Below are 24807 nucleotides of genomic sequence, written 5' to 3' on the forward strand. Positions count from 1 at the left end.
GAGCCACCCAGGCGCCCCAAGAGAAATTACTGAAGGTTCGTCTTAGAACGTTTTTATTTTTAAGGGACTATGATTCTGTGTACAGTGATTATAATTTTTCAAGTCTCTGGTACTGAGACTGTGGTTCCCAGGTCTCATGGATCTTTGTGCTGTACCTCGAAGATTGTGTGAGTCACAGGTTTCCCAGCTTCTTCCCAAGAGACGGTGCACGCGGATAGTTATAGTCTGAAGAGGCAGTGTTACTAGTGTGCTTGTTATGAAACAAGACACCGTGCATCTGGGGTTTCCTCATTACCCTCCCATCCCTCCCCCATGGAAAGCATCTGAAAATGGAACCTAAGCTGTTCACACAAATCTGAAAATGTTTGGAACTGGATAACTAGGGTGTATTATGAAACACACAGGGCTCTGGAGGTTAAGTTACATCATACTTGACTTTTCTGTTGCCTGTGTGTAGAATGAGAAAGGGCAAGAAAGCATCAGAAAGATCTGATTCAAGTCTGGGTATGGCTACTTTTTAGCTGTGTCATCGTGGCTATGTCATTCAATGCCTTCAGACTCCATTTTCTCACCAGCAAAAAGAGAATAATAGTCATTAGGAATCAAGGGCTCTAAAGTCATCAATTTCCTGTCCCACCATGATATATTTTGCTATCCCAACTAGGTCTCCCCAGTATGGCACTCCTGCCATCTCAGAAACATCCCACCCAAATTTGTTAAAATTCAACCCTTTCCCCATGCATGGAAACCATGGTGTCTCGGCAAATCATCCTTGCCACCATTTCCTCCCAGCCCTCATATGTATATTTCTTTCTACTACGACCAAAATTCATGATGCTTTTTCTCTCAACCAGGACCTTAGCTGGTTTGGGTCATTTATAGGTGATGGGACCCAAAACTTTGTATCTGGATTATCTAAATCTCCAATAGCTTGATTGGTTTTGCAGTTGTTATAAATTTCCACTAACGTTCCATCATCAGGTCTTCAGTCTCTGCTAGGGGTCACTAGCAAGTGAGCAACTGTTTCTCTAGGGAATAAATCTGCTTATTCCTCCTGGTGGATAAACTTTATGGATTGTCTCTGGTCCAAGGAAGAACCCAGCCTAGAGAGACTGTACAGGACAGTGATAAAGAGTCTTGGCTTTGCATCTAGATGGCTTTGGTTCAAATACACAATTCACTATTTACTTGTTCTGCAAGTTTAAGCAAATCATTTCACCTGCTGAAGTCTTATCTTTTCTCTTTATAAAATGAACGTGAACTCGTGGTGTGCTGGAATGGGCCAGTACCAGCTCATGGGAGCCACTGTGCATCTCTTCACAATTCCACTGGCTGGTGACTTGATGTTGAGTTGATAGCTTGAAATCAGCTAGAAGTCAGAACATCTGCCCCACCCCGCCTGCGGAAAGCCCGCCGTTAGACACTTCCCAGTATTACCGCTGATACTGTCCCTTCCTTTCGAACTTGTTGTAAAGATGAACTGTGGGACACCATGCAAGAAAAATGGTTATTATGTCTGCTGACATGTTCAATAAATGTTAGCCCTTATCAACCCTTATCTTTAGTATTATATGGGTAAGACAAAACAGTCACACAACAATTGGGGATTATTATTATCTGATTGCTATTTTTTAGGACATATATAGATGATATTTGAGTCTCAGGTCAAAGGGCTCTGGAGGAAGGAACCTGGGCTGCTGAGACATATTTGACCCAACAGATAACCAGTATTGAGCCTGAATCCCTGAGATAGTGTGGTGCACAAGGGCAAGCAGCCTGAAGCCAGATGGCCCTGTGTGACTCAAGCAAGTTACTTAGCCCTTATTTGCTTCATGTTATTATTTTCTTAATGTTTTCAAGATTTTCTTTTTTTAAAGATTTTATTTATTTAAGGCAGAGAGAGAGAGTGCATGGGCAGGAATTAGGGGAAGAGAGGGAGAAGCAGGCGCCCCACTAAGCAGAGATCCCGATGTGAGACTTGATCCCAGGATCCTGGGATCATGACCTGAGCTGAAGGCAGATGCTTAAACCGACTGAACCACCTAGACGCCTCCTGCTTCATGTTATTGTACAATGAAGGTAATCACCACATCTCCTTTTTGGCATCATAAGGATTAAACACACTGAAAAGGCTGCTCTTGATGGGAGGCGCTCAGTATGTGTTAATTGCTCTTATCCCTGTAGCTATGGGCAGTTTTCCAAGCCCTTGACCATCTGGTTTCCATTTTGACCTAAAAGCAAGACATCTGAGTGAGGAGGCAGAGGTCCTCCCCATTTCACAGAAGGGGAAACAGTGGCCAACTTCGGGAGTTAGGAGAGTATAGGGTGTGGTGATCGGTCCTGGGCAAGAAGCCAGCACTTCTTCCTCCCCCACCTTGAGGTAGCTCTGAACCTTCCAGCTAATGTCGTGAATTGAGATTTTCACTAAATGGGGAGACACCGTTCAACTTTCTGGAGCTGGGCACGGCGACAGTTCGGTCAAAGATGAGCGGGGGAGCATAGCTGTCTCTGAGATGATTCAGCCCAGCACCTCTGCTGAAATCTGGTCACACCTGCTTTCTCTGTTAGCTCTGCTATTATAGGATTAATTGTTCCTCCCTCTTCCCATCCATCCTCTCCTGCTTGCTGACTAATCAGCCAATCACATGTCCTTCTCTGGGATGAGCCCCGGGGTTTACAGAATCAAGCCGAAGATAGCCACTCCTTCATCATAAGAAGTGGTGGGAAGGATTTTTGATGGGCATTGTGAAGAAATACCAACTTCTTCAGAGAGAGATCTGCCATTCTAGGGGAACTTCTGATGGAGTCTCTAGATAGGAATGATGCTAAGGTTTAAAGAGCCGGTGATTCACAGGTTCTTACTCCACAGCTCTGGTTCTGTGTATCAAGTCGTGGCTCGTTAGGGAGAACGAGGAAGAGAAGTTGCTTGCATCTAGGTGTCTCCGTGGTCATACCTGTTCATGTTAGAACAGATTACAGTCAGAGTTGAATTATCCCTCATCCCTGGGAGAGGTGTAGGACAGGGATAAACAAAAACCTCCCCAGAAGCCCTGGGTCCGGACTTTTTGGTTGCAAGTGGTAGAGACTCCCTTCAGACCAACCTTAGCAAAAATGGTGATTTGTTAACTCGTCCTGAGTCTGGATTCAGGTGCTCTGAGAGATGAGTTTTCTGGACCCTCACATGACTGAATCTTTTGGATCTACTGGTCTATGTATGACTTTGTTCTCTTTTAGGCCTTCCCCAAGTGCTTGTAGGATGGTCTTATACAGTCTTGGGCCTACCTTGTCTTTGTCAGATTATATTCCTTCCCTACTGGCCCTTGCCCAATGGGCAGATTCTATTTCTCGCCCTTCTACTTCATGTTTGCCCACTTAACTTGCTTTGGGGAGTAAATTGTGAGTGAAAATGAGTTGGTAAGCATAAACGTTAAGGATCATCTCATTGCTTTGCTACTTTTCTTCCCTCACATGGTACTGGCCTGTCCCAGGTAGATGCTCCCTCTTCAGTTGGTCCAGCGAACGAAGAGGACGTGAAGGAAATCTATAGCTAATTAGCACCAAGCATGACTTTGTGTGAGTGCTGTACCCTTGTTGAATTATCGGTGTTGTCTAACTTAGTCTAAGCTGACTAAATATGTTGTATTTAGGGTTCTAGTTTTTAAAGAAGGGGCAACTCTTTCCCCAGAAGCTCAAGCAAAAGTTTCAGGAAGAAATCTGAGTGGTCAGGTGACCATCTCTTAGGAAATCTTGGTGGTGGCAGGGAGTGGGGGACTGTGATTGGTCATGCCTGCACCATGATCCCACCCCCCTGTTCTCCAACCCAGACCACACAGGAACTTGAGCAAGTTTCCAGTGGAATGGCGGAGGCATAGTTCTCAAAGGAAGGGATGTTGATAAGGGATAAAAATGTGTCTAGTGCAGATCTCTTCTTCGGTGGAGAGCTGGTCTGTGGGTTAGGATGAGATAAATTTGCCCAGGGATCAAGGGACCCGCAAGGATGTTCTAACCTTTCCCCTTTTGAAGCTCATTTTTCTTTCTTTCTACCTTTTTAGAAAAGATTTTGTTTATTCATTTGTCAGAAAGAGAGAGAGCGCAAGCGCACACAAGCAGGGGGAGAAGTAGGCTCCCTGCTGAGCAAGACTGACACAGGGCTCCATCCGAGGACCCCAGGATCATGACCTGAGCCAAAGACAGACGCTTAACCGACTGAGCCATCCATGTGCCCCGAAGCTCATTTTTCTTAGAACCCCTCTTATAGATTGGGATATGTCTGGTTTAAGTCCGCTGCCATAAAAAGACTCCAAGGACCCCAGCGGGACTCTCACTTTGAGGGCAAGAGGACCTGTAGTAGGTCACCTTGCATCCATGTTGATGGAAAAGGAACTGGTCCAGGCAGAGTGCCAGGTGGAAGCAGAAGAGCCTTCATCTTCACTCATCAGGACTTTGGAACCACCTCTGAACATGTGACATGAAGCAGAAGAGCCATAACCCTAGAAGCTCATTTTTGGGATTGTATATTTATGTTGCCTGTCAAGAGAGAAGGCCTAACAATGTAGTTAAGGGCATAGCTCTGAGATCAAGCTGTCTGGGCTCAAATCCCAGGTCTGCCTCTTGCTCTCTACTCTCTCTTGGGCAAATGACTCGGGTTAGCTGGGATGTAGTTTAATTATCTGTAAGAGGGATATAATAGTTGTATTTGCTTCAAAGGATTGTTGAGAGGATTAAGTGAGTCACTGAATGTGAAGCCCTTCAAACAGAACCTAAAGACGATCAGAACCCTATGACCATTGCTTGTGACTATGTGAACTCCACTAAGGGCCCCCCCTCCTACCCCCCTCAACCAACCCAGGTTCTCTTGGGCTGCTGGCCCAATCATTTCTCCTTCCTTCATTTGGAAAGACACATACCCTCTGCCCAGGTTTGTTAACTTACTCTGTTTGAACAAGTAACACCTTCACTTGCTTCCAAATGCAAAAGCTGTAAATCGATAGAGAGTGAAATTGGCTTACGCCAGCCTATCCTCCTACCTTTAACTCCCCTCAGCCAAAGGAAACCACTTTAAATTTTTAAAAATTTTAAAAAAGATTTTATTTATTTATTTGACAGAGATCACAAGTAGGCAGAGAGGCAGGCAGAGAGAGAGAGAGAGAGAGTGGGAAGCAGGCTTCCTGCTGAGCAGAGAGCCCGATGCGGGGCTCCATCCCAGGACCCTGGGATCATGACCTTAGCCGAAGGCAGAGGCTTTACCCCAGTGAACCACCCAGGCACCCCAAATTTTTATTGATTTATTTGAAGTAGGTTCCGTGCCCAACTTACCATCCTGAGATCAGAGTTGCATGCTCTACTGACAGAGCCAGCCACGTGCTCCCTAAGGAAGCTACTTTATTATTATTATTATTTTTACTTTTAAAAAATATTTTATTTATTTGGCAGAGAGAGAAAAAGAGAACACTAGCAGGGGGAGCAGTAGAGGGAGAGGGAAAAGCAGGCTCCCCATTGATCATAGAGCCTGATGCGGGGCTCGATCCCAGGACCCAGAGATCATGACCTGAGCTGAAAGCAGCTGCTGAATGACTGAGCCACCCAGGCGGCCCAGGAAGCTACTTTAAACAAACTATCATTCTTGTATATATCCTGCTATTTCCTGTTCAATTTTTTGCCTTTTTTTCCTTTGATAATTATAAATTCCATGTAGTAATGGGCACGGATATTGAATGAATGGGCTTGAAGAATTTCTACATTTGTATCTGATACGTTGGAAGACTCTTCTGTGTCCCATCTAGTCATTTTTACCCCGAAGCAATGATTGTCCCGACCTTAACAAATTTGTGTTGCCCAGTTTTGAAATTCACGTATATGGAATCACAGCATGGGAATGTTTTCTTTCAGTGCTTAGGTTTTTTCACATCGGTGATAATTACTCAATAGCTATTATTTACTAACCCACTCTATAGCCACTGGGCATTTAGGTTGTTTCCAGTGTTCCGCTGTTTTGACCAACGCTGTTGTGAACATTCTAGTACTTAGGTTTTTGTGGGACATGTGCACTCAACACTCCTAGAATACACCCTGGTGCTGCTGCCTCATTCATTAATAATGTGTTTCATTTTAGTAAACTGCCAGTTTCCTAAAGGGATTGTTTGAATGTACATTCCCAACAGCAAGGTATGAAACGTCTTAAAAAAAAAAAAGGTTGTATTTATTTATTTGAGAGAGAGAGAGAGCGAGAGAGAGGAAGAGCACGAGCAGGGACGGGGGGAGAGGGGGCAGCAGACACCGGATGAGCAAGGAGCCGGACACAGGGCTCGATCCCAGGACCCTGGGATCATGACCTGATCTGAAGGCAGACTGCTTAACCTAATGAGTCACCCAGGCGTCCTCCTTTTTAAAAGATTTTATTCTGAGTTGATAGCTGTTATTTTCAAGATTTTCAACCATTAAGAGTCGAAAGTCCCCAGAGCACTTCTAGAGTATGACTCTCCACCCTCTCATAAAACCCTTCCTTTTTGGAGTCTCTCTCCTCATCCTTGTCTTCTGGCAAATGTTCTCCCTCTCTTTCCTCCAAGACCTGCCCTGCTCCTCCAAGAAGGCACACCTGTGGGCATGCGCTGTCCCAACAACCAGACAGAAAGAACCTTGACTTTCTTCTGCTCTCTGGCCTTCCCCTCCCACCACTCACCCTGGTCCTTGCTGTCATGTGAAACCCAAACACAAACACTTCACTCTGGCCAAACCCCTTGTTCTACTCTCTGCTTCACTGAGGTGACACAGCTTGGCTACGTCTTTGGTTTAATGTTCCAAAGAATGCAAACATAACAGAAGGTCAAACATCCCTCCCATGGAGAGACCTGTTTTATTTTTATTTCCTTTATCATAACCGGAATCTTCTGTTCTAGGCTTACAAGAACCACAGGATTATCAGGAACAGTTTTCTGATGTCTCATAAAGAGAAGGGAGGACTTGGCCACCCAGCATGGTGGTTAAGAGCATGAAATCTAGAGTCAACAACACGAGGCCAGGTCCAGGTTCCACCCTGATCAGCCGTGGAGCCCAAAACAACTCACTCTCCCCTCTTTGGGCCTTGCTTCACACGTCTGCAACTGGGGACGGTCAACCCGACCTCACCGGCTTGCTGTGAGGATTTTAGCAAGATCATGCCTGTAAAAACTTCACACAGTAACATCATGAGCTCACTGAATGCTACCATTGTCAGCAGTGCTAGTGTTTAAATCTGAACCAAGAAGGCTTACCTAAGATTCTCACCTGGGAAGGATTTGGAATTAATTACAGGTGGTTGGTTTCTCAACTCTGGGAATGTACTAAATGCCATGAGCTGTTTGCATTAAAAGGGGTAATTTTAAAAAAAGTTTTTATTTATTTATTTGACAAAGAGAGAGAGAGAGTGACAGCAAGAGAAAGAACACAGCAGGGGGAGTGGGAGAGGGAGAAGCAGGCTTCCTGCTGAGCAGGGAGCCTGATGCAGGGCTCCATCCCAAGACCCTGGGATCATGACCTGAGCTGAAGGCAGACTCTTTACCGACTGAGCTACCCAGGTGCCCCTAAAAGGGGTAATTTTTAAAGAAGTATTTCTTGATTTGTTTTTTTTTAAATTTATGTATTTATTTCTTTGAGCTCCACACCAAACATGGGGCTTGAAATCACAACCCCAAGATCAGAACTTGCATGCTCTCCTGATGGAGCCAGCCAGCTGCCCCTTCACATCAACTAAAAAACAAAACAAACATTCTCATTTCGGAGAGGTCATAGATTTCAGCCACGCTTGCGGGCATGAGCCAGGTTTGTGGAGAGTTTCGGGTCAGGCGAGGAGGTGGAGGACAGCAAGCTGATTGATGAGGTTGGCACAGTGAACAGGGGCCTGGCCTGTGAGGCTCTCTCTGCCCTGCCCTCCGCTCCTCCCCCACCTGTGAACTTATCCTGCAAGACCCAGTTCCAACAACAATGACTCTAGGATGCCCTCCCAGCCCTCAGCCCCGAGTACTACACTATGACACATAATTACTAATGAGCATTCGTGGGGTCCTTGAGGACTTTGGTTGATCCGGGTCTGCTGTCCCGCTGGTCGGAGAAATCCCTAGAAGCAGGGACTGTGCCCAGTTCCCAACGTGTCCAAAGTGGAACTCATTATCTCCTTCCTCAAACCTGCTTCTGATCTGTGTCCCCAAACCGATAAATGACACCGCCATCTACCCCACACTGGGCTCCTCCCTCGCCTTGCCCCACACAGCCAGCACATAACCAGGTAAGAACTGGTTCTTCCTTCTGTCCCTTTCTCCAACCCATGCCTCCTCTCCATGCTCATGGCCCCGTCCTCTGTCCCCTGGAGCCTATGGAAGCCACTTCCGTGGCTCTGGACCTGTAGTCTCCTCTTCCCCATAAATCTCAGCAAGCTCTCCGAAACACAAATCTGGCCGGCTTGTTCCCCTGCCTAAGACCCTCTGGGGCTCCCCATCATCCTAGGACAGAGTCCACACTCCCCACCCGGTCGCACAAGGTCCAGCAGGTCTGACTCCTGCTGATGGCTTCAGCCTCATCAGTGCACACGGCCTGGATCCTTCCACCCTCAGGATACCTGACCACGCTCCACTGTCTTGGCACTCAGGTTCCTCTGCCCACAAGTCTCCCTCCCCACTGTCCCCATCCTGCCTTGGAAAAACCCCTACGTGGCCCTCTAGTGGCTCAGCGTGAACTGACAAGCGTGAAGCAGGGGCTATTTCTGGGCCCCCCCGCAGACACCTGCGCCTCTCTCCCGGCTCCCCCAGCCCAGCCCTCTGCCTGCACCTTCTCACCCCAGCCCTGTGCCGGCTTCAGGAGGGCAGGGCTCAGGGTCACCCCTGTGTCCTCAGCATCCCTCAGCAAGGCTGGGACGGAGTGGCGGGGTGACAGCGCTGGGAGGATGACTGTCTTAAATGTGCTGAGTGGCTTAGGAGGCTGGGGGCGCTGTGGGAGGGAATTCTCTGAATGGACGTTCGCCTTGATCCGATAGGAGCTGACCCACCTCAGAATGCTCTCAGGACACACCTGTCCCATGCAGCCCTTTTCTGCCTGCTGTGACCCTTGAAAGCCCAGGGACACCACACCCTGACAAATAGGGAATTACTCGTGTTTTTAAGACGGGAAGTGGAGAGCTGGGCCAGGGCTGCGTCTGAGCGCAGACAGACAGGCACCAGCAGATCGCAGCCACGTGTACACAGCGTGGCCCACGTGCCTACACACTACGCCAGCACACACACACACACACACAAAATATCTATCCACACAGCCATACCCAGTCACCAGCAGGACCTGCAAACAGATACGTGTGGACGCACAGTCAGATGTCAGGGCGGACACATGGACACTCACGTAGACGTCCTCCCACAGGCGTACTCCAAACCATGTACTCGGTTGCCCACAGACACAGACACGGCTGTGCATTTGAGCACACCGGCCTGCGCACACACCCCCCTTTGTGGGCTCAAACAGAGGGACATGTCTGGACACAAACAGGTATGGAGACCCGCTTATGCACAAACACTCCACAGACGGGAGTGTCATAAATCCATTTATCCACATGGACACGCCGACATGTACACGTGCTCAGATGTGCAGAGATCCCAAGCATGTGCCCGGAATGACACATAGACGTATAAATAAGAAGATACACAACAGAGGCATCTAGGAGAACCCGCTACACAGGCTGGCAGGAACAGAAAGACCCAGAAGCACACAAGAGGGTGGGAGGGCAGGCAGACTTACAGGGAAGACAAAGAATAAAGAATAAGACAGTCAGATGCAAGGGGAGACACAGCTGATGGGCAAAGTGCTCTGGGGGAGGGGCAGACAGCCTGCGGGTCTATCCCTGATCTTCCTTCCCCACCCACTGCCTACTCTACCGACCCTCCAGAAGACTGCCCCCAAGGTCCATGTTCCATTCTCAGCTCCAGCGGGGGGAAGGCTCAGTTGTGCCAAAGAAGAAAGGGCAGGTGGGGTGTCTGGGTGGCTCAGTGGGTTAAGCCTCTCCCTTCAGTTCAGGTCATGATCTCAGGGTCCTGGGATCTCAGGGTCCTGGGATTGAGCCCCGGGTCCTGGGATCAGGGCTCTTTGCTCAGCAGGGGAGCCTGCTTCCCCCTCTCTCTTTGTCTGCCTCTCTGCCTACTTGTGATCTCTCTGTCAAATAAATAAAATCTTTAAAAAAAAAAAAAGAAGGAAGGGCAGGCAGGTTCCCACAAGGCTTTCTCTCCCTTCCTCCTTTCCCAAAGAAAAGTATTTGGAGCTTTAGACCAGAGAATGTAAAATCTGGAAGGGGGTTTAGAGAATCCCTTACTGAATCCCTTACTCATCATCCCACAGAGTAACGGGAACAGCTACTCATTTTTGGCACTTAATGGCCATGTACTTCAAACCCATTAATCGATGACTCCTCCCATAATAAGCTAAGAGGTACATCCTGTCCTTGGCCTCAGGAGGGTCAGAGAGGTGAGGTGACCTGTTCAAGGTCCCCCAACAATGAAGCAATAGTAAGATATTTCATCCATGCCTTCACTATGTGCTTCACTGCTGCTCCATTGTCCAGAAAGGGAAACTGAGTCCCAGGGAGGGAAAGAGATTTTCCTGGGCGCTGCCCTAACTCACCCTGGAAACTGATGCCCACCCACGCTGTTTGCATGCTGGCCTGGCATACTCCTGCCTCTGGGGGAGAAGGAATGTGATGACAGATGCTGGCCTCGCTCCAGTTTCCAGAGTTACCAACAAGATCAGGCACACTTGACCTCTGTTGCCAAGTACTTCTGTCGGCCATACGCCCTACTTCTCCCCAGCTCATGACAGCCTGTCTGAACGCTCCAACCCTGGTTGGTGCCAACTTCACTGACAAACAAACTCTCTAAATTCTACCTCCCTCCTTGCCAAAGAAGACCAAGGGGAAGTGGGGGGGGAGCGGGGCACGGATGGGCTTGTTGCCAGCCCAGGTGTAGGCTGGTGTTTGGGATTAAAGGGACTGATAGCCACCAAGCCTGTGCTAATCCTTCCCTCCTCTGTTCCCTTTAAAACCAACAAACTTTCCTGGGGCGCCTGGGTGGCTCAGTGGGTTAAGCCGCTGCCTTCGGCTCGGGTCATGATCTCATGGTCCTGGGATCGAGTCCCGCATCGGGCTCTCTGCTGGGCGGGGAGCCTGCTTCCCCCCCCCCCCTCTCTCTGCCTGCCTCTCCGTCTACTTGTGATCTCTCTCTGTCAAATAAATAAATAAAATCTTTAAAAAAAAAAAAACCAACAAACTTTCCTATCTCTGTTTCGCTTTCTGCTCTTCGTTCCCTCCCTATAGGAATCCAGCTTAGAGGTCTAGAACCTCAAAGTTCTTGGAGCAACATGCCCATCCTGAGAGTGCCAACCTCTCCCACCTGCACTCGTCCTAAGTCAGAGTTGGCATCTGAGTGGATGGGGGCAGGTTTCCAACCATCAGATGCTGCCTCGTGCCCATCGAGGCCCCGATCAGGCCCACGGGAGACCAGTCCAGCTCCCACATGATGTTCATGTCAGAGCCGGCTGGGACCAACCTCTGAGCCACACAGCGTCAGCCCCAGTGGCCACCGGGGCCTGCTCGCAGACCCTCCTGCAGCCAGAAGTGGCTCTGTGAGTGTTCTCCTGGTCCACTTGCTTTCAATTCCAGCGTCCAGCGGGGGCGAGCCGATGCCAACGGCAGAAGTTGCTAGCGTATCTCTGTGTCCAACGCCAATGCCAATCCCACACCACTCCTTGCTAAACTTGGGCTCCACTTGGCCCTCAGGATGGTCTAGGTCGGTCAGTGGAGGCAGGAGAGGACAGGGTTCAAGTCCCAGCTTCCTACCCGCTACCTGTGTGACCTCGAGCAAGTGGCCGTGGGGAGACCTGCTCTTCTGAACAGCGAAAGGGGTGTGCTGTGAGAGAGCCCCGTGCTAGAGGGGTTCCGTGGGGTCACATTCATGCACTGGCTCTTCAGTTAGGGCTCACCAAAGCCTAGTGCCTCACTGTTAAGGAAGAAGGTGACTGAGGGAAGGACAACAGGGCCACCATCTTTCCTCTCTCTCACTGTCAGCCTCCAGGGCCTGGCTCTCCCCCCACTCAGGAGTCTCTCCAAACCTCTCCCTGCCATGGCTCGCTCGTGCTGCCAGCAGCCCTGCCGAGCCCAGAGTCACCCCAAAGGGACCTCCCACGCCCTCACACTCTGCCTCCTCTTCTCGAGTGTCCCCTTTCCACTGGTGGGAAACCCAGCCCCAGAACGGGGGCGCAAGCGTGTGGAGCAGGAGATGCAGGAGCCCCTGCCCCCCTGTTCTCTGTCCTCAGTACTCTCACACACCAGACGGGGACCAATGGTAGCACTTCTACCAACAGCAACAATGGAAATGGTGAAGACCCCCCTAGGGGTCTGGGTAGGACTGGCGAGGCTCTCTGTCAGTTACAGCCCTTGAGACACTCGGGACTTCTTGGCACCATATGGGTGGATGTCTTTACTGTTTCCAAGTCCTGCCCAGGGCCTCTGGCACGGAGACCACAAGTTACCCTTCCTTCCTAAGAAAGGTTCCCCTTAAATGTGGCTCTGGACTTCTACCCCTTTCCCAACCACAGAGGGGCAGTGACACCGATCCTGACCTTGCTTTCAGGTCCCCGTGGGGATTCTGGGCACCAGAGGTGACACTGTGCCCAACGCAAAGGTAAGTCAAAGCCTGGGCAGGTGCTGACTCTTTGATCCTGCTGTCCCGTATACTTCTTCTGGGAACCCCGCATCACAGCTAGGGGTCCTCCCTTACCCCAAGACCCCCAAGTCAACTCCCTGGGATCTCACCTCCCAAGACCTTTAACTGTACATCCCTCCTCTGCAAAAAAAATCCTAAATCTATGACCATACATGCTGTCCCATTCCAACATTCTTAAACCCAGATCTCTGGATTCTTTTCTCCCAGGACACCCTAATCCATAATTTTGGGGCCACTTCCCACTCTGACCTCAAGTCCAAAGCTCAGGACTCTGAATCAATATCTTCCAAAATCTTAAAGTTCAGGATTTGTCTACTGCTTCAGCCAAGTCCACAGACTGGGGGTGGCCCTTCCCGGGGCCCACTCTCTGTTCATCTCACTGAGATCTCCTCTTCCTGCCTTGGTGGTTTGTCCCAAGCTCAGCTGAGTCTGGGAGTGGGGGTAGGCAGGGACTATAGCTGGGAAATGAAATGGCACAATTAACAAACAAGACCAAAGTCCACTCTTCTCTCCCAGGTCATATAAAGGCAAACCACCCCAGCCAGCACCATCTGACCGTCTCTCCCAGGGCCACCATGCTGGCCTCAGGGCTGCTCCTCGTGGCTTTGCTGGCCTGCCTCACCATCATGGTCTTGATGTCTGTCTGGAGGCAGAGGAAGCTCTGGGGGAAGCTCCCTCCAGGACCCACCCCGTTGCCCTTCATCGGGAACTACCTGCAGCTGAACACAGAGCAGATGTACAACTCTCTCATGAAGGTGTCAGGACACGGGATGGGTGCAGTGGGGTGGGGCTGGGCGCTGGCTTGATTGAGCTGGGACTGAGTAGCAGGGGATGGGCAAGGTTGGACCAGAGTCTTCAGAGAGTGGAAATGTGCGGGTTGGGCTGCAGGGTCCCAGACAAGAAAGAGCAGATCTTGGGATGTCCAGCCCCTTGAGTATCAGAACCTGGGGGCAAGGCATGCAGTAGGTGAGGGCTGGGCACAGGCCGGCTCCCAGTGGGGGCCGCAGCCTCTAAGCCCCCCACCTCCATCAGATCAGTGAGCGCTATGGCCCGGTGTTCACGGTCCACCTGGGACCCCGGCGCATCGTGGTGCTGTGTGGACACGAGGCGGTGAAGGAGGCTCTGGTAGACCAGGCTGAGGAGTTCAGCGGGCGAGGCGAGCAGGCCACCTTCGACTGGCTCTTCAAAGGCTATGGTGAGGAGCTCCGGGTGGGGGCTCGTGCCCAGGCACACCTGATGGCCTCAGTTTCCCCACTGCTCTTCTCCTGACTCACCCACCTGAGCCTGTGGCTGAGTTCTACCCCTGTTCTCCTCTGTCCCTGGTTATTGTGGCCTCTCCTTTGTCTTCTGTAGCTTGGTTCAGGGTGTCTGCATCCCTGTTCCCCCTGCTTCTCGGCCCATCTCCCCATTCTCTCCCATGGATGCCTCTTCCTCTTCTTCCATCTTGGATCCCAAGTCCTCCGTCCCCGTATCCTTGCCTCCAACTACTCTGCTTCTGACTTCCCCAAGCTTCTGTCTCCCTCTGTCTGCCTCTTTCTACCCTGTGTGAGAATCTCATCTTGTTTCTGCTCTCTCCAGACCTTCTCTGTTCTCTCTCCATATTTTTCTCTTTCTCCAGCTCCACGTTAGGATCCTTCATGTTTTTTATTGCCACTTCCCAGATCTCCACAGAGATCAGACTCCTCCTCCCCTCCCCTCCCTCTTTCTCTCTGTTTATGTGTCTCCATCTCTCAGTCTCTCTGGCATCTAACTTGCCTCTCTCCTTCTGATTCTTTTCTTCCAACCCGGTCTCTATCTCTTTCAGTGTTTCTCTGACCATGAGCTGTATTTCTCCCTATCTCTCCGTCCCCAATCCATCCTTCTACTCCGGCCATCCCCATCCGGTCAGGTCTGTCCACCTCTGTCCCCGCCCCTCCCCACCTCACCACACCCTATGCTCCCTCCCCAGGTGTGGCATTCAGCAACGGGGAGCGCGCCAAGCAGCTCAGGCGCTTCTCCATCACCACGCTGCGGGACTTCGGAGTGGGCAAGCGCGGCATTGAGGAGCGCATCCAGGAGGAGGCAGGCTTCCTCATTGAGGCCCTCCGGGGCACGCAGGGTGAGCGGGGCTGGGAGTGAGTGAGAAGGAGGGATACACCAGCATGATGAGGGCTTTCTCCTCAAGGAAGGGGACTGGCTTGGGGGAAGGCATCAGGGTTCCAAGCTCTGGGTCGTGTGTTGGACATCTGAGTTCACACTCCAGTGCCCTCCTCCAACCTTCAAGCTGGCATGAGACAGCCCAGTTGACGCTCCCCCAAATCCCTGTCTCTCTCCAACCCTATCCCATTCCCCAGGCGCCTTCATCGATCCCACCTTCTTCCTGAGCCGAACAGTGTCCAATGTCATCAGCTCCATTGTCTTTGGGGACCGCTTTGACTATGAGGACAAAGAGTTCCTGTCCTTGCTGCGTATGATGCTGGGAAGCTTCCAATTCACAGCTACATCTACAGGACAGGTAACCCATCCCAGTCTCGCTCTAAAGCATCCCTACCACCACCCACCAATTGCTTTCCCATGTGGAGACAGGTGCCCCGAGCTACCATCCTCCTCCTCTCCATCAAAACCACTCGTGAACAGTGGAACACTTATACCAGAATACCCACTTTCCAAGGACATCTGGATATCTCCACAGATGCTCCCCCCACCCAAAAAATAAAAACCAGACCAAACAAACAACAGACAGAGCCTGCAGGGAAGAACATGTAATCCGCCCAGCCAAGCTGCCTGGACATTGGTTTCATCCCAGCTGACCTCCTGGTCCCTAGGAAGACAGTCCACCTCTTTGTATCTTAACACCTGAACAAGTGACCACCTCAGCCCACCTCCTGAATACAGGTGCCCCAGGTGCTATAAAATACAGCCCACCAAAATCATTAGGTGTCCCAAACCAGCCTACTGGGCACCTAGATAAGTGTCCCTACAGAGCCCCATGGAATACCTGAACATCTGGACAGGTGCCCCAACCAAGAAGACCCCTCCACATGTAAACACCTGAATGGATGTTTCCCCAAACACCCAAAGAGTGTCCCCCAACCCAGCTGACTCCCTTACAGAAGTGCCCCCATTACCTCTGTGAAATCTAAAACAGGATCAGCTATTTTCCCCCACCTCACACTTGCCCACCCGTCCCAATTGAATACCTCAACACCTATGTAGAAGAAAACAGGTCAACCCCTGAACAGGAGTCTCCCAATTCAACCGCATCTGAGTATCTGAACACCTAGACGTGTTCTCCAATCCAGCCTCACCCGAACACCCGAAACCCAGATACACAGCCCAGTCCTTCTCACCTATATTCTGGGACAGGGGCCCTCAAGCCTAACTCACTTAAAAACTTACGTATCTCCTCCCATCAAGCCCCATATGAATCCTAAACACCTGGACAGATGCCTTTAAACCACTTCCTGCTCCCAGCAGGACCTGCCCGCGAATATCTATCCTTCCCGGCCATTCTTCTCTCCTGTCCTCAGCTCTATGAGATGTTTTACTCAGTGATGAAACACCTGCCAGGGCCACAGCAGCAGGCGTTTAAGGAGCTGCAGGGTCTGGAGGACTTCATAGCCAAGAAGGTGGAGCAGAACCAGCGCACCCTGGACCCCAACTCCCCGCGGGACTTCATCGACTCCTTCCTCATCCGCATGCGGGAGGTACAGCCCAGCGGCCAGTGCGGCAGCCCCAGAGTCAGGCAGACGGAAACCAGCTGGGATGGGGAGACCAGGGGCCCCTTCAGATCACCCCCATCGTGACAGCCTCACAATCTCACGTGTGATACCCGGGCTGCTCCGTCTACCAGCGCTTGCCACGGGCAGGACCTGCGTGTGCACCATAAGGCAACGCTTCCGCACCGTGCACTCGCCGTCAGTGTCCCTTTCCTTCTAAAGGGTCCTCCCTTAAAACAGTGACACCAGGGCTGACACTTAAAGGGCAGGGAGGTAGCCAGGGAGAGAGTGTGGGAAGGGCATTTGGCCAGAGCCAGACGCCCAAACAAAGCCCTGGCAGAACTAGGTTCTCTCTTCCCACCCCTGGTCTGGACCTAAGAGAGGTGCGTCCAGATGGAGAGACCCCGGCAGGGCTCTGAGGGCTGAGAGGAGGGGGCCTGGCCTGAAGCCCTCTCCCTGCAGGAGCAGAACAACCCCAACACGGAGTTCTACATGAAGAACCTGGTGCTGACCACCCTGAACCTCTTCTTTGCGGGCACTGAGACGGTCAGCACCACCCTGCGGTACGGCTTCCTGCTGCTCATGAAACATCCACACGTGGAGGGTAAGGCTGCGGGGATGGGGCCCTGGCCTGGTGGCCACACCACACTTCCTCTGAGCCCACTGCAATGTCCCCACCTTTCCCAGATGCCTGGAACCTCACCCATGCCCTGCCATCCAGATGCTAGGTGATATTCTGCTGAGTGTTAGTTGGGTTTCACTGGCTGTTAAAATACCAAAAATGTGTGAACTGAGCTCCCATGCCGAGCCAAATGTATGTGAGACCACATACAGGTTGAGACCAGGTGAATAAGACACTGTCCCCAACAATGTTTATGGCCAACGTCTGTCTTGAATGGTCGACGCCCACATCACACATGGATGTACATATTTGGACTACTGTCGCCACCCTGAGACCCCCAGAAACCTAAACACATTCCCCTCCTCCCACAGCCAAACTCCATGAGGAGATGGACCGGGTGATCGGCAAGAACCGTCAGCCCAAGTTTGAAGACAGGGCCAAGATGCCCTACACAGAGGCGGTGATTCACGAGATCCAAAGATTTGGAGACATAATCCCCATGGGCCTGGCCCGCAGAGTCACCAAGGACACCAAGTTTCGAGAGTTCCTCTTCCCCAAGGTACTTTCCTATCCCTGCTAGGAGGACCTCCAACCTGCTCCCTGGGATCCAGCATCCCATGCCCCTTAGAAGCTTCCCAGCCGCTGTCCCACTGCCTCAATCAAACACTTCCTCAACCACCATGTCCCTTCAACCTTCCCACTCAGAGTTTCTTGAATCCAGTAGCTCCCCCAGAGCTCTTGCCACAGGGATTATGAACCCCATGTCCCCAGACGTCCTCTCTCAAAAGACATGACTTCATTTCTAGACCTCCTCCCTCAAGGACACGAGTCTCATGTCTCCCAAACATCCCGCCTAAGAGACACAAATCCAGTGTCTTTACAACCTCCTGTCTCTGGAAGCACGAACCCCCATGTCCTCTCCACCCCCACCGTGGGAGACATGAACTGCACATCCCCCACACCTTCTGTCCTAAGAGACACAGAACCTGTGTTCTTCAAACTTCCCTTCGCCCAAGACATAAGCCCCACGTCTGCATAGCTTCCTGTCTCCGACACACCAATCTCCTGTCTCCCAAAGCTCTTCCCTCCGTGGACCCACACTCCCACGCCTCCCCTTCCTCATCACCTAGGGCACCCCAATCGTCCCTCCAACCTCCATGCATTTTCAGCACACTGTGCCCCCATTCTGCCTTATCAAATAACCCCTCTCCTCCTTCCCAGGGCACCGAAGTGTTCCCCATGCTGGGCTCCGTGCTCAGAGACCCCAAGTTCTTCTCCAACCCCCAAGACTTCCACCCAGAGCACTTCCTGGATGAGAATGGGCAGTTTAAGAAGAGTGATGCTTTTGTGCCCTTCTCCATTGGTAAGAGACCACTGTCTGCGGCTAAGCCACCGCTCCCACCAACAGGGCCGTCTTCTCCTCAGCTCCCCTCTCTAAGGGGCAGTCTGATGCCTTTCTCCAGCTTGGAAGTCCTTCTCGTGATCGACCTCAGCTGCAACCCCTATAACTACTTGAGCTTCAGCAAAAGGATAAGGATGATCACACCTGTCTCAGGGATGGGGGAAATCAAAGCCCTTAGTGAGTCACAGATTTGTCCAGAGTCATTTAAATTCTTTAGATTCCTCAGTTGGAGGTGAGAGCCAGCAGCCAGATCTGAGTGTGCACCCGGAGGGAGGGGCGTCTAAACTTCCCATTGCTACAGCTAGCTCACCCCCGTCCCATGCACAAGGGAAACTGATGCTCAGAGAGGATTAGAGAGGTCTCTGAAAGTCTCTCGGGCCAGGCTCTTCCAGCCCCTCATTCCTGGGAGAAAGCATATGGGGGAGGGTAGTGGGGCAAGGGGCAGTGAGAGCGGGTCTCACCTCCAGCCCTACTCTTCTGTGTCTTCAGGAAAGCGCTACTGTTTTGGAGAAGGCCTGGCTAGAATGGAGCTCTTTCTCTTCCTCACCAACATCTTGCAGAACTTCCGCTTCAAGTCCCCGCAGCTGCCCCAAGACATCGACGTGTCCCCCAAACACGTGGGCTTTGCTACCATCCCACGAAATTACACCATGAGCTTCCGGCCCCGCTGAAGGGGGGCTGTGCTAGGGCAGGGCTGGAGGAAGAGCAAGGTAGAGGGAGGGATCAGGGGTGGGGCTACGGATGGGGGCGGGGTTAATGACGGGGCGAGGCGTGTAGGAGGGAGGTGGCTTAGGGATAGGATGGGCAAGGTGAATGGGAGAGGAAGAGGAAAGGAATGGGGTCTTGTCTGTTCACCTTGCTAGAGGCAGAGGCTTAAGAGGTGGGATAAGATGAAGAACCTTACACTATACTGTTAATAATAATAATAACAACAACAACAACCTTATTATTTATTGTATCGAATTCTGCGTCAGCTCTGTGCTAAGAGCGTCACACACTTCTATCACTTAGTGGTCACAAACCTATGTGCCAGGGAACGTGCTCATGCCCATCTCTCAGGTGACAAAGCTTAACTGATTCCCAAGGAATCTACAACAAGAACAAAAAATATCCTCGTAATAAATGAATTTAGTAAGGTCACTGAACATACAAATGTCTTTTTCTGTTGTTGTTTTCCTATATATTTTAGGTAATCAAAATTAAAAACACAATAACACTTTAGTCACTGAAAAAAAACCAAAATACTTAAGTATAAATCTGACAACACATGTACCAAGGCTGTACGGTGAAAACTACAGAAGACTGTTGAAATAAATAAAATATATTTTAAAGACTTTATTTATTTATTTGAGAGAGAGAGAGAGAGAGAATGAGCACAAGCAGAGGGAAGGGGCAGAGGGAGAGGAAGAAGCAGACTCCCCACTGAGCAGCGAGCCCTATGAGGAATGTGATCCCAGGACCCTGGGATCAGGAGCTGAGCTGAAGGCAGACACTTAACCACTGAGCCATCCAGGCACCCGGATTTTTTTTTTTTTTTCAAGGTGAGCCAAGTCTGTAGACAGATTACGGGGCAAAAATCTTAGCTGCAGATGATCTAAAATGTACTCTTAGCTTGAGGTCATTGTGAACAGGCATATGTCTTTTAAAAAAAGATTTATTTATTAGAGAGAGAGGGAGAGAGTGCACAGGGGGAGGGGGAGGGAGTCTTTTTTTAAAAGAAGATTTTATTTATTTATTTGGGAGAGAGAGAGAATGAAAAAGAATGAGCAAAGGAGCTGAAGCAGATTCCATGTTGAGCACAGAGCCTGACTCCGAGACCAGGACCCAAAACCAAAAGTAAGAATCTCAACCAAGTTTGACACCCTGGTACCCTGTCATGTGGCATTTAATAATTCTGTATGTAAAGGTTTGACTATAGGGCCTCGTGAAACTGAGACAACAGACACTGGAAATTGCAAGGAATTTCTCCAAAGCTCACTTCTGCAGAGTTTATGGAAGACCAAAGTTAGGCTTTGGTACGATGCCATGTTAAGTGTCTATTGAAAAAGGCTTTGCTTTCCAAAGGATTAAAAATTGTGCTGGAAGAAATGCATAAGAAAACATCAAGCAACTCCAAATTGAAGTCTGGACAATTTCCAAAATAATTATTCTCTGCTATTGAAAATATCAAGGTTAAGAGAGACAAAAGCTGAAAGTCTATTCCAGGTTAAAGAAGACAAAAGACATTACAACTAAATATAACGCACGATCACGGATCCTGAAGTGGGGGAACTATTTTGGATATTAACTGTTTATCAGGTAACTGGTTTGCACATATTTTCTCCCATTTTGAAGGTTGCTTTTCATTTTGTTGATTATTCATTTGTCGTGGAGAAATTTTTCAGTGATGTGTTCCCACTTGTATATTTTTGCTTTATAATTCAGTGAATGGATAAAGAAAATGTGATACACACACACACACACCATGGAATGTCATTCAGCCTCTCTCACAACTCAATAGCAAAAAAACCCTCAAAAAAACCCAAACCCCCAAATCAAAAAAATACCCACCAGATTAAAAATTGGACAGAGGGGGTGCCTGGGTGGCTCAGTGGGTTAAGCCTCTGCCTTCGGCTCGGGTCGTGGTCCCAGGGTCCTGGGATCAAGCCCCACGTCAGGCTTTCTGCTCAGCGGGGAGCCTGCCTCCCCCACTCTCTCTGCCTGCCTCTCTGCCTACTTGTGATCTCTGTCTGTCAAATAAATAAATAAAATCTTTAAAAAAAAATTGGACAGAGGACATGAATAGACATTATTCAAAAAAAGACATACAAGGACACCTGGGTGGCTTAGTCAGTTAAGCATCTGACCCTTGATCTCACCTTAGGTCTTGATCTCAGTGTTGTGAGTTCAAGTCCCATGTGAGGCTCCATGCTGGGTGTGGAGCTTACCTAAAAAAAAAAAAAAAAAGACATACAAATTGCCACCAGATATATGAAAAGGTGCTCAATATCCTTATTCATTTTTAAAAAGATTTTATTTATTTATTTGACAGAGAGAGAGAGAGAGAAAGATCACAAGTAGACAGAGAGGCAGGCAGATAGAGAGGGGGAAGCAGGCTCCCCACTGAGCAGAGAGCCTGATGTGGGGCTCGAGCCCAGGATGCTGAGATCATGACCTGAGCCAAAGGCAGAGGCTTAACCCACTGAGCCACACAGGCGCCCCTCATTATCCCTATTCATAAGAGAAATGCAAACCAAAACCACAATGTGATATAATTTCATACCTTACGGCTATCATAGAGAAAAGAGATAACAAATACTGGTCATGATGTGGGTTGGAACACTTGTGCACCATTTGTAACCGTCCCTCAGAACAATGTGTGACTTAAAGTATAACTTATAAGAAATCGTACCAGTCACACAAGCATGCTTAAATATAGCCTTAAGAAAAACATGTACTAGCAACAGGCCTCTGGGGGAGAGGACGATATACGTCCTTGAAATCCAGCGGCTGGGAACGCCTGGCCGGTTCAGGGAGGAACAGCGCCTGCTTCTTTTTTCTGTTATCTCCCCTTCTCCAGAGATCGCCCGTGGCTAATTAGATGATCCCTTTGGATGTTCTTGCTCAACTATAAATTCTATACTGCTTGACCAGGCATATCCTGCCTCTCTTCTTGCTTATCTATAAAACTTATAATCAGTGTCTAACTCATATTCCTTCTTGTTTATCTACAAGGGATATGGTTAATGTGCAGCCTTCTTTGGCTCCTTTTTAAATTACTGTCTAATATCCAGTAAATATGAGACTGAGGAGTCGTTCGGGGCGACAGTCTTCTCTACGCTCGTCCCCTGCTCCCTCTCTCTTTCAGCTGACTTGTTTGTGCCTCATTCTCCTCCTGTGAACAGCAACCACTGATGTGAATGTAAATTGGTAAATTACCAACTTACTGCCCCGGTGGGAAACAGAATGGCTGTTCCTCAAAATATTAACAATAGATCTACCAGGGTGCCTGGGTGGCTCAGAGGGTTAAGCATCTGCTTTCCACTCAGGTCATGATCTCAGGGTCCTGGGATCAAGCCCCATGTCGGGCTCCCTGTTCAGCAGGAGCCTGCTTCTCCCTCTGCCTCTGCTGCTCCCCCTGCTCATGCACTCTCTGTCTCTCCCTCTCAAATGAATAAATAAATTATTTAAAAAAATAAATACATAAAAGAAATAAATACCCATTGATGGATGAAAGGATAAAGAAACACGGCAGTGGTTACTTTATAATGCTTAAGTCAGGTTTGAATTAATCTCTTTGCTGTGCAAAGGGGAGCACTGGACGTTTTCCCCTATAACCCAGAGGATCAGGACCTCTGCTGTGACTGAGGCCCAGGCAGCAGCAGCACAGGACCCAGTGAAGGTTCTGGAGAGCAGTCCACTCTTAGGAGTGTGGCCCTCCGCATGGCGCCTATAGTGACTTATTCCCTATATTCTCCTCTTTTTTTTTTTTTTTTTTTAGCTCCCTAGAGATGGTTCTTTTATGAGTGGCCACCCAAAGGATCCCCAGGTCACAGGGTATAGTCCTTCCTCTGAGTGCTCTATCTGTGGAGCCAGAGCCTGGTTGGGACATACAACTGATCAGCTACGAGGTATAATCTTTCCTCTGAGTCTAGCATGAGTCACAGCTTCATTCCAAGCCACACAAATAAACCCAGGCAAAGACATATTGTCCAGGACCACATTAAGGAGACCCTGTTACCATAGTCCTGTCATGAAATGCCTATTAGGTAGTGGAACTTTCAGTTTAGGTCAGCTAAATCAGAGACGCAACAGTAGTCAACAGTGCGACACAATGCAGCCAGCTCTGCTCACCGTCAGCTTACCCAGTTGGGAAACTCGTTCATGTGCAAGTCCTTAGCCCGTCTTCTGATTTAGTGAGTAGCAAGATAGACGGGCAAGGATAGGGAGGAAAGCAGAACTTCAGCTGGTCCCCAAACCTGTCCGGCTCCTAGAATACCCAATCCCACCCTGGCAAGCACGAGAAAGAAGCAGAATTCCCTTCTAGAAACTTGCAACCTTCAATGAACTCACACCCAGAAGGAACTAGATTCCTGCAAAAGGCTGGGGCAGAAAAGATAGCACGTCCACCGACTCCTTTTCTGAATCCAGCTTCTGTCCCACCTATTACTAGAACTTTCCCCTCTACTTCTAGGGACAGAGAGTGTCCTGGGTGGAAAAAGATCACTCTCACCCCTCCAGTCTTCTCCCGAGGGCTGTGTGATTTCACACCTCCTGTTCCTATAGCATTCTGTCGAAGGGTCAAGACCACATTCAGGGTGTGGTTTGGTTACTCAGCTCTGAGCCGCTGACTCTGGGAACGGAACCAGAATGGGGAACTGGTCAGACAAGAGAAGAGCTAGGCCAGAGAGTGGTGGATTTGAAACAGAGTGACTCAGAAAACGCTGGAGGAGTGGAGGCCCCCACAGCCCCTGGAGTAGGGATTCCCACCTGTATCCATGCAAAGCCATGGAGGAGACAGCACAGCCCAATTATCTAGATGTGCCAGCTGAATGGGATGTGACGGAGGGAGAAAAAAGTGACAGGAGAATTTGGGAAAAGGAGAAACTAAGAAGGAACAAAACAGGCGGACTCCACAACATATTGCCTGAGGGATGCCAAGGACAGTTACTAGAAATGAGCACTTGGATTTCTGCCATTTATACCGAAATAGGAACAGGAGGTGTGAAAACTCACTGTAAGCCTCAAGCACAAGGCATATCAAGAAAACTACACCTCTGGGGCGCCTGGGTGGCTCAGTGGGTTAAAGCCTCTGCCTTCTGCTCAGGTCATGATCTCAGGGTCCTGGGATTGTGCCCCCCATGGGGCTCTCTGCTCAGCAGGGAGCCTGCTTCCCCCGACCCCTGCTTACTTGTGATCTCCGTCTGTAAAATACAAAAATAAAATCTTTAAAAAAAAAAAAAGAAAGAAAAGAAAACTACACCAAGGTACGCCACAATCAAATTGATTAAAACTGGTGATACAGAGAAAAATCCTGAAAGTAGCCAGAGGGGAAAATATCATTACAGACAGAACTTACTCAACTTCCACAGTGGAAACTAGACACATTGAATAGCAAACCCCCACCCTTCTTCCCTTTCCTCTAGCCCCTGGCAAACGCCGTTCTACTCTCTGCTTCTATGGGTTTGACTATTTTAGATTTGTCCACAAGTGGATTCATACATTATTTGTTCTTCTCTGATTGGGTTATTTAACTTAACATAAAATTCTCAAGGTTCATCCGTGTTGGCAGGATTTCCTTTCCTTTTATAACTGAATAATATTCCACTGTATGTATATATCACACCTCTTTTATCCATTCATCTATCAATGGATATT

At 49.6% G+C, this 24807-nt stretch overlaps 1 protein-coding gene across 1 annotated transcript; it reads left to right on the top strand.

Moving 5' to 3' along the window:
- Positions 1 to 13263: 13263 nt before the first annotated feature.
- LOC125088694 (cytochrome P450 2A13) lies at positions 13264 to 19396 on the top strand. Its single transcript, XM_047709995.1, has 9 exons — positions 13264 to 13483; positions 13761 to 13923; positions 14677 to 14826; positions 15062 to 15222; positions 16238 to 16414; positions 16889 to 17030; positions 17420 to 17607; positions 18270 to 18411; positions 18940 to 19396. Exons 1-9 carry the CDS (start codon positions 13304 to 13306, stop codon positions 19119 to 19121), a joined length of 1485 nt encoding a protein of 494 aa, XP_047565951.1. The 5' UTR covers positions 13264 to 13303; the 3' UTR covers positions 19122 to 19396.
- The last annotated feature ends 5411 nt before the right edge of the window (positions 19397 to 24807 follow it).

The sequence above is a fragment of the Lutra lutra genome, chromosome 17 (assembly GCF_902655055.1).
Source record: "Lutra lutra chromosome 17, mLutLut1.2, whole genome shotgun sequence".
NCBI lineage: Eukaryota > Metazoa > Chordata > Mammalia > Carnivora > Mustelidae > Lutra > Lutra lutra.